Source organism: Littorina saxatilis, linkage group LG1, assembly GCF_037325665.1.
Source record: "Littorina saxatilis isolate snail1 linkage group LG1, US_GU_Lsax_2.0, whole genome shotgun sequence".
NCBI classification, from domain to species: Eukaryota; Metazoa; Mollusca; class Gastropoda; order Littorinimorpha; family Littorinidae; genus Littorina; species Littorina saxatilis.
The window spans coordinates 11,784,200-11,793,521 of record NC_090245.1 but is presented as its reverse complement, the minus strand read 5'-3'; the positions used below and the strand labels follow the sequence as shown (position 1 = coordinate 11,793,521).

Sequence of the window (9,322 nt, the reverse complement as noted above, 5' to 3'; positions counted from 1 at the left end):
AGATGTGAAATGCAATATTGTTTATATCATTTGTAAAGTCTCATCTACATTTGAAAACAACTCTCACACGAGCAAATATATTGAGCATGAAATATTTGTTGAACATATCTTTAATATGATGCCCTGTCATATGCACTTCATGTGTAAACCAAGGGAGGTAAAAGGATTAAGGTTAAAGACGGCTGCATCACAAACAAACTTTAATAAGATCTTTATGGCAGCAAATTCTAAATCCAAATAACAAATCGGAAGATATCAAAAAGACTGGACATTTTGTAACAGGCTTCCTATATACCTAAAATGCACCCAAACCACACAGCAAGGCTATGCAGCAAGCAAAAAACAAACGCAGAAAAAAAGAAAAGGCAGCCATTCTTGGGCAAAAAAATCACAGCCTTGCACAATAAATCACAGCCGTGCACAAACTACATGAACACCTTAACTCCTGTTTTTAGTAATGATCATCAGGACAGTTTGAAGTGAATTTTTAATTAACAACAGGCATGGGGGTATTGTGCAAACAAACTCCTCTCGTCCTTTTTTTTTTAAAGAAAAATTGGGGTATACTTGCATGACTTGATGCCACAAAAATGTAGCATAAACCTTGCACAACTTCACAATGTGAAGCCATGCAGATAATGTTCTTGATACTGTGGTTCTCAGGAAAGTTGCAAGTGTGGTTGAAATGAAATAGCACAGCTGTACATGTACATGTAAACTTCCCTCATCATTTGCTGCAAACACTGTGTCCTTATTCAGTATGTGTGGTTTTTGTAAGTTAATGGAGTCATCTAAATCAGAGATAAACATTTCATGCAATTCTAATATCAGAACAAAAAGCTGATACAACTACCAAAATGATTGACTTGTATGCTCGATACAGCCACAAAAAAGACTTTGGGGACTATTGTATGCTTGATACAGCCACCAAAATGATTGACTATTGTATGCTCGATACAGCCACAAAAAAGACTTTGGGGACTATTGTATGCTCGATACAGCCACCAAAATGATTGACTATTGTATGCTTGATACAGCCACCAAAATGATTGACTATTGTATGCTCGATACAGCCACCAAAATGATTGACTTGTATGCTCAATACAGCCACAAAAAAGACTTTGGGGACTATTGTATGCTCGATACAGCCACAAAAAAGACTTTGGGGACTATTGTATGCTCGATACAGCCACCAAAATGATTGACTATTGTATGCTCATCTCCACTACTTCCTGTACAACAAAGATAAATTAATAAGCCCCCTGTGTGCATGCTTGTGTGTGTGTGTGTGTGTGTGTGTGTGTGTGTGTGTGTGTGTGTGTGTGTGTGTGTGTGTGTGTGTATGTATGTATGAGAGAGTAACACAGAGAGAGACAGAGAGTGTGTGTGTGAACGTACGTGTGAGAAAACATTTTTCATTACATGCGTAATCTCTGTGAATAAATGTTCTTTTCAGTGAAACAGTTGCACAAGATTGTTTTTCCTCACATTAAGAAGTTGATCAGCTGTTATTAATATTACCACCAAACACTTAGGCAACAAAACTAGCAAACTGTACTGCATCATGTACACTTTGTGTAAGACCAGCAGCAGAAATAGATGTTAAAATGCAACCAAATGCATTCCCTCTTGTATGCCACCAGCATACTGATTGTTCAGACAGTTCTGTCATCAAAACAGCTTTAATTCAATGCTCATCAGGTGGGACTAGCTGGGACATTTTTGTCAAACCACCGAAACTTCAGTTACATGGTTACATATCCCAATCGATACGCTTTTCTTGAAGACTGTAATTCAGCTTACAGTATCTTCGTTTGTGGACAAGCACAATAGTAACAAAGGGTATAAGAAAGATCGGGGTGGAAAGTGGGAACACAATGTTCTTTATAATTTCTGTAATTTTGTTACGTAAATGTACAAGTAACATCAACTACTTTCAATGGGTCAGCTATCCCAACAACCCCAAGCAATGAATTTTCTTACAATTTCCTATCAATAAATTACAAACTCCCCATCGTCTGCTCAATTCAGGATCGCCTCCTAGCCAAGGGTGTGAGCGAGAAGTCAGAGACGAGATGCAGGTCACTTGCGGTGCGACTTGATGAAGTTGATGAGACCATTGGTGGAAGCATCATGCGAGTTGACAGGCACTGGATCTTTCAATTCAGGCTGAATCACCTTGGCCAGCTGTTTGCCCAGCTCCACCCTGCAGCAAAAAAACAAGTCGCGTAAGGCGAAAATACAACATTTAGTCAAGCTGTCGAACTCACAGAATGAAACAGAACGCAATGCAATTTTTCAGCAAGACCGTATACTCGTAGCATCGTCAGTCCACCGCTCATGGCAAAGGCAGTGAAATTGACAAGAAGAGCGGGGTAGTAGTTGCGCTGAGAAGGATAGCACGCTTTTCTGTACCTCTCTTCGTTTTAACTTTCTGAGCGTGTTTTTAATCCAAACATATCATATCAATATGTTTTTGGAATCAGGAACCGACAAGGAATAAGATGAAAGTGTTTTTAAATTGATTTCGAAAATTTAATTTTGATCATAATTTTTATATTTTTAATTTTCAGAGCTTGTTTTTAATCCAAATATAACATATTTATATGTTTTTGGAATCAGTAAATGATGAAGAATACAATGAACGTAAATTTGGATCGTTTTATAAAAAAATTTTTTTTTTTACAATTTTCAGATTTTTAATGACCAAAGTCAATTTTAAGCCACCAAGCTGAAATGCAATACCGAAGTCCGGCCTTCGTCGAAGATTGCTTGGCCAAAATTTCAATCAATTTGATTGAAAAATGAGGGTGTGACAGTGCCGCCTCAACTTTTACAAAAAGCTGGATATGACGTCATCAAAGGTATTTATCGAAAAAAATAAAAAAATGTCTGGGGATATCATTCCCAGGAACTCTCATGTAAAATTTCATAAAGATCGGTCCAGTAGTTTGGTCTGAATCGCTCTACACACACACACGCACAGACACACACACACACACACCACGACCCTCGTTTCGATTCCCCCTCTATTTTAAAACATTTAGTCAAAACTTGACTAAATGTAAAAAGAGTTAGGATGGAGAAAGATTGTTGCAATGGAGAAAGATAAGAGTTGTGATGGAGACAGATAAGAGTTGCGATGGAGACATATAAGAATTTCGATGGAGAAAGAGAGTTGTGATGGAGACAGGTAAAGGTTGCGATGGAGAAAGATAAGAGTTGCAATTGAGAAAGATAGGTGCAATGGATAAAAAGTTATGATGGAGAAAAATAAGAGTTGCCATGGAGAAAGATAAGAGTTGCAATTGAGAAAGATAGGTGCAATGGATAAAAAGTTATGATGGAGAAAAATAAGAGTTGTGATGGAGAAATATAGAGTTATGATGGAGAAATTAAGATAAAGTCAGTTGCAATGGAGAAAGATAAAGAGATTTGATGGAGAAATATGAAGAGTTGCGATGGAGAAAGATAAGAGTTGCAATGGAGAAAGATCAAGAGTTGCGATGGAGAAAGATAAAGAGTTACGATGGAGAAAGATGAGATTTGCAACGGAGAAAGGAAAGAATTGTGATGGACAAAGATAAAGAGTTATGATGGAGAGAGAGGAAAGTTACAATGGGGAGAGATAAAAATGTGGGTAGCGAATGAGGAAGAAGAAGAGTTTGGACTATCCAACTCAAACTGTCATCTGCTTGTTTCTTAGTTCACTGTTGAGAGTCCTACGTTCTACTTTAAACATACATCATGGAAGCAGTACCATGAATAACACATGATAACACCCCCATTCCCTAACCCCTCAGCCATGTACTCTGTAAAATTTAAGTCAAAAATGCAATGCAGGATTTTCATGTTCATCAGCACCTTAACTCAGTATGTAGTTCAGTGAAACAATCACAGCAATGCAGGATTTTCATGTTCATCAGCACCTTAACTCAGTATGTAGTTCAGTGAAACAATCACAGCACTGCAATAATTTTCAAGAACATGGAGGTTGTCTTCAACATTTTATTGTGTGGTGTGCCAACAATAGATAACGCCGTTGTCACGAACTGAAAACTCTGCTGAACAATCCCTCTTAATGCTGTCAATGCGCATGCGCCAATCTTGGACTTAAAAAATGCGACCCTTTGACATGAACAAACCATGGGTTAGGGTTAGGATTAGGGTTTGGGTTAGGGTTACCGGTTAGGTTGTTCTTGACCTGATTAATCTCCCCATATTCGCGCATGCGCATTGAGAGGGATTGTTCAGGCAGAGTTTTCAGTTCGTGACACCGTGACTCTTAGTTCTTTTCAAAAAACGTTACAGGTAAAATACAGTCAGATTTGTTTTACAGACATCACCGCAAGGAGAGCAAACAGTTAGGTTTTCTTCTGGAAAACACATTAGTGAAGAGAGAGGTCCGGTTTTAAGGCTGCTGTACTCACCCCCACTGATCATAGGAGTTGATGTCCCACATTACACCTTGGACGTGGATCTTGTGTTCGTACATCGCTGTCAACAGATAACACACAGTGATTAAAAGTTTACAAACGCATTACTACTCATTAGCCACCAGTTACCGGTTAACACTTTCTACCCCACCTATGTTGACCCATTTTTTTTAAGTCGAGACCACCTGTGCTGCAGCAGGTCACTCAGAAATGTAGTAGCTGTGTAGCAACTGGGTATCAACACGCTGGAATGCAGGCAATAGATCGACGATACAGGAAGCGACTGAAGCTAACAGTCTGAGCGAATATATTCCTACCTGGTCAGATAGAGCCATATGAGTGGGTACGGATATATCCGTACCTGGGAGACAAGGAGCTAACTAAACAACACTGAGAGAATGATAACCCTGGGATATAAAGTACGCTAGTAACTGACCAATCATACTAGACAACTCTTCAAAAGACATCTGAGTGGGGAACACAAATCAGACATTAAAAGAAACAAGAAGAGCAAACGCTCGATCGAGTCACTTTCGCAGTTCTGAATATTATATGAGGCATCAGATGGACAGGAAGAAATTGCTATTCACAACACAATGAGTCACGTTCACATAAAATTTGAGCCCGGTCACTTTTATAGTTTCCGAGAAAAGCCCAACGTTAAGTTGTGTGTTGCCGAACAGAAAAGGCTAGTTATCTCCCTTGTTTTTCTGATAACGTTCGTAAAAGGCTACAGATGTAAATACTTTGATGTAAAGAATAATCCTACAAAGTTTCAATCACATCCGATGAACTTTGTCAAAGATATAAAATGTCTAATTTTTCCTTTGACGCTGACCTGTGACCTTGAAAAAGGTCAAAGGTCAACGAAACCATCGTTAAAGTGTAGAGGTCATTGGAGGTCACGACTAAACAAAATATGAGCCCGATCGCTTTGATAGTTTCCGAGAAAAGATATAAAATGTCTAATTTTTCCTTTGACGCTGACCTGTGACCTTGAAAAAGGTCAAAGGTCAACAAAACCATCGTTAAAGTGTAGAGGTCATTGGAGGTCACGACTAAACAAAATATGAGCCCGATCGCTTTGATAGTTTCCGAGAAAAGTCCAACGTTAAGGTGGTGTCTACGGATGGCCGGCCGGACGGCCGGCCGGACAGACTAACACTGACCGATTACATAGAGTCACTTTTTCTCAAGTGACTCAAAAAATACTGACCAATCAATGTTCCCAACATGAACGGCGTCAGTTTCTGGAAGACGATGGAATTGCTGGGGCGGTTGCCTTCAAACACCTGAAGATAAACAACACCACATAAAGACCAGTACATCAGTAGTCGACACCTTAATCATCATACCATTAGGCATCCACAACTCCCATATAATACTGCCTCGCTATCACTCGCAAGTGAGGAAAACAAAATCAGAGAAAATCTAAAATACATACATGTACTAATTCCGTTGTCAAAGTTTTCTGACGGCTTCGTACTAGAGGGACTATTACCCAAATCATCTTGACGTACATTTAAGGCTAGTTTTACTTTCCAACAGGAAACACTACTATAAGTTTTAGCGCAGATAATGTGCATTTCTCAAAAGAATTTTGAATGGCCTGTTCTGAAATATATACTGCGGCAGTTTGTGCTCCTCACAGCATACATCACTTGCAGCAAATACAGTGGTACCTGCCATGAAAAGACACCCTCGGGACCAGCTGAAAGTGCCCCAACATTGCAGACAGCCTTATAGTCATCACAGGTATACAAGTGCAACGCCCCTTTTAAGACCGCCATAAATTAAACTAAAAAAATCAGGTCTTAAAAAGGAGGGAGTCTGAAAGGCTGCCCTTTTCGTAGCGTTCATTAATTAATTCCTATTGTTTACATGTGCCAATAATGTTATAAAACTGTACCTAAGGGGATATGATAACGATTGGCTGTAGCTTTCGAACACAGAAAAAATTATTTCAGTATTGCAAAGTGGTGTTGATAGTGTCGAATGTAAACAGAACAGTCTCAAAGTGAAAGTGGATGTTTTCCGGAAATTGCAAAGTTAACAAGAATACAGAAAAGCGAGCTTTCCTGCTTAGCACAATACGCTACCGCGCTAATCTGGCGTGTCAATATCACTACGTTTTGCACGTGGAAGGTGAGCGATTTCCTTCACGCGGGGATTGACGAAGCTGTACTGTCTGTGTTGACGGTCTAAAAATAGCCCAAGTCCTGGAGAACTGTTGCTAAACATAGCAATAAACTTTATAAAGAATAATTATTTCTCGTAATTGGTAAGGACTTCAAACCTAAAACTTTGCAGGAAGCTTAATTTATACATCCCCGCAACGATGGGAAAAGCCCTGGAAGTAATTAAAATTATTAAATAGGACTATGTCAGCCTTTAACATGGGGGTAAATGTACAGAGGATTTGAACAGAACATTTTCAAAAACAAGAGGCGAAGCAATGAGAATGTAAATAATTGTGTGTGTGTGTGTGTGTGTGTGTGTGTGTGTGTTTGTGTGTGTGTGTGTGTGTGTGTGTGTGTGTGTGTGTGTGTGTGAGTTGTGTCTGTGTGTGCATGACAGTGTAATGTACGTATGTATGCATGCATGGTGATGTGTGTCTGCATATGTGTCTGGTTGGTTTTTATTTTATTTTTACCGTGCCGTGCCAAGATGAAATCCTTTTGCAAAATTGGTGAATAAATATCTTGTATCTTGTAAGGCTCACGTAAGAAATAGACAAACAGTAGCACAAACTCAATCACTCCGTCACAGATACACACACACACACAGTAAGCATAGGTGACACTGTGCAAGAAAGCGAGACACTAGATCTAGATCTGTCTGTCTGCATGTAGCCTACTTACAGGGACACGACTGCCAACTAGTCTCGGCCCGCTCAAAATAACAATGACCGAGACTTTCAGTAATTCCTTCGCGTGACGTCTAACCCTCTTACGCCATAATGTGACGTCTTCAAATGACGAAATGTTAAAGTTTCTACCACAGACATACACACGCACGCACGCACACACACACACACACACACGCACGCACAGACAGACAAAGTTACGATCGCATAGGCTACACTTACGTGAGCCAACAGGGTCCCAAAAGCGAGTCTTAAATTTGGGGGTATTGAAAGGGGGGGGGGGGGGTTCCCCTGTTCTTTCATAAACTATTGACAAAGGGCCAACAGAAGCTGTCCTTTATCGGGAGGAGGCTTGTCATGGAAGGGGCCTCACATCACAGGTTCCACTCACTGTACACCAAAACAAAATCACAGGTATGTTCCGTCTAAACAACTGCCTAATCTGCTACTGTATTTCTAAGACACACGGGTCGGCTGCCAATCTCACCTTGTGGGGCAGGATGTGATGAACCTGGTCATCGGACATTCCTGAATTCCTCAACTCCCTCTCTGCCACGTCCATGCTCTTGCCCAACATCAGGGCCTCTGTCTGCGCCAGGAAGTTGGCTGCCAGGATCTGGAACAAGCACAATGTTGAAAGCTGTACAAGGATAATGATAAGATTCATATAGTCCTGTGAGGTTACCCCCATGGAAATTCAAGCTGCTTTTTCACTAAGGAAAGCGAGCTGCCACACAGTACGGCGGTACCCACTATATATTTTTTTCCTGCATGCGCGTATTCATGTTTCCGAGCCCTGAGACTTTTGCTGTGAGCTTGGGATCTGTATCATACGCATGCGAGCACACAGGGGTGTTTTGACACCGAGGAGAGTCTGCACAAAGTTGACTCTGGGAAATAAATCCCTTGCCGAATGTAGGGATCCAACCCACGCTGATAGCGGCAACAGGTTTTGAAGTCAGAAAGTCAGCGCCGATACCGACTGAGCTATATCCCGCCCGACTGTATAGCAAGAAGGTCTGAGACAGGCACTGGTCTGAATATTGGTTTGAATATGGGTAACAAGTGCAGTAACTGTAAGAGTTACCTCAGCTCACCCACAAGAAGGCCATCTTGCAGTGTAGGGAAATGGGACTGCATAGTACTTCTTATTTCCCCAAATGTTTTCTTGGACACACATGAGAATTTTCACTTTCGAATAAAATCCACTTTTGGCTTTTTGCAAAGTTAACAAGAATACAGAAAAGCGAGCTTTCCTGCTTAGCACAATACGCTACCGCGCTAATCTGGCGTGTCAATATCACTACGTTTTGCACGTGGAAGGTGAGCGATTTCCTTCACGCGGGGATTGACGAAGCTGTACTGTCTGTGTTGACGGTCTAAAAATAGCCCAAGTCCTGGAGAACTGTTGCTAAACATAGCAATAAACTTTATAAAGAATTAATTATTTCTCGTAATTGGTAAGGACTTCAAACCTAAAACTCTGACTTAAGTTAACTGTGAGCCTTGAAGCAATGTTATGATTAAAACACAGAATGTCGGTATTACCAGGCAGTCATGGGTCACTTTAAGACTTTTTCATGCGTCCCTGTCCGCATATCTACTTTGAAGTTTGAATGTGCATCTCCACAGGCAGCAGTGGCATACAGTCGAACCCACTTAAAACGAACACGCTAGTTACGAATTTTGACTTATAACGTATTAGTTTTAAGTTCCCAACTGAATACCTCTTTCTTCATGCTTAAAAAAAATGCTTAAAACGAATTCTTTATAACGAATTTATGCTTATAACGAGCACTTTTTGGATTCCCAAGCATGCATAATGTCTGTAATTTACTCACGCTTATGACGAAATCTTTAAACTCGTCCCGAGATCGACATATCATGGGAATTTGAGAAGTTTGAATACATGTGTCAAAGTCTTCCCTTGCGTCGACTGCTTGAACCATTGCTCAACCGATCACTGAATAAAGTTAAACTGATTACACTGTACTCACAAAACAATTTCAAATTTAGAATC

General features: G+C 40.3%; 1 protein-coding gene across 1 annotated transcript in view; it reads right to left on the bottom strand.

The window, feature by feature from the left end:
• Window positions 1-92: 92 nt before the first annotated feature.
• Window positions 93-9,322, bottom strand: part of LOC138962108 (glucose-6-phosphate isomerase-like) — a 29,253-nt gene continuing 20,023 nt past the window's right edge. Inside the window, exons 13-16 of the mRNA XM_070333833.1 lie at window positions 7,790-7,918; window positions 5,653-5,728; window positions 4,431-4,497; window positions 93-2,206 (exon numbers count right to left, since the gene is read on the bottom strand). Coding sequence (XP_070189934.1) covers window positions 2,083-2,206; window positions 4,431-4,497; window positions 5,653-5,728; window positions 7,790-7,918 — 396 coding nt within the window. The 3' untranslated portion in view covers window positions 93-2,082. The remainder of the gene's footprint in view (window positions 2,207-4,430; window positions 4,498-5,652; window positions 5,729-7,789; window positions 7,919-9,322) is intronic.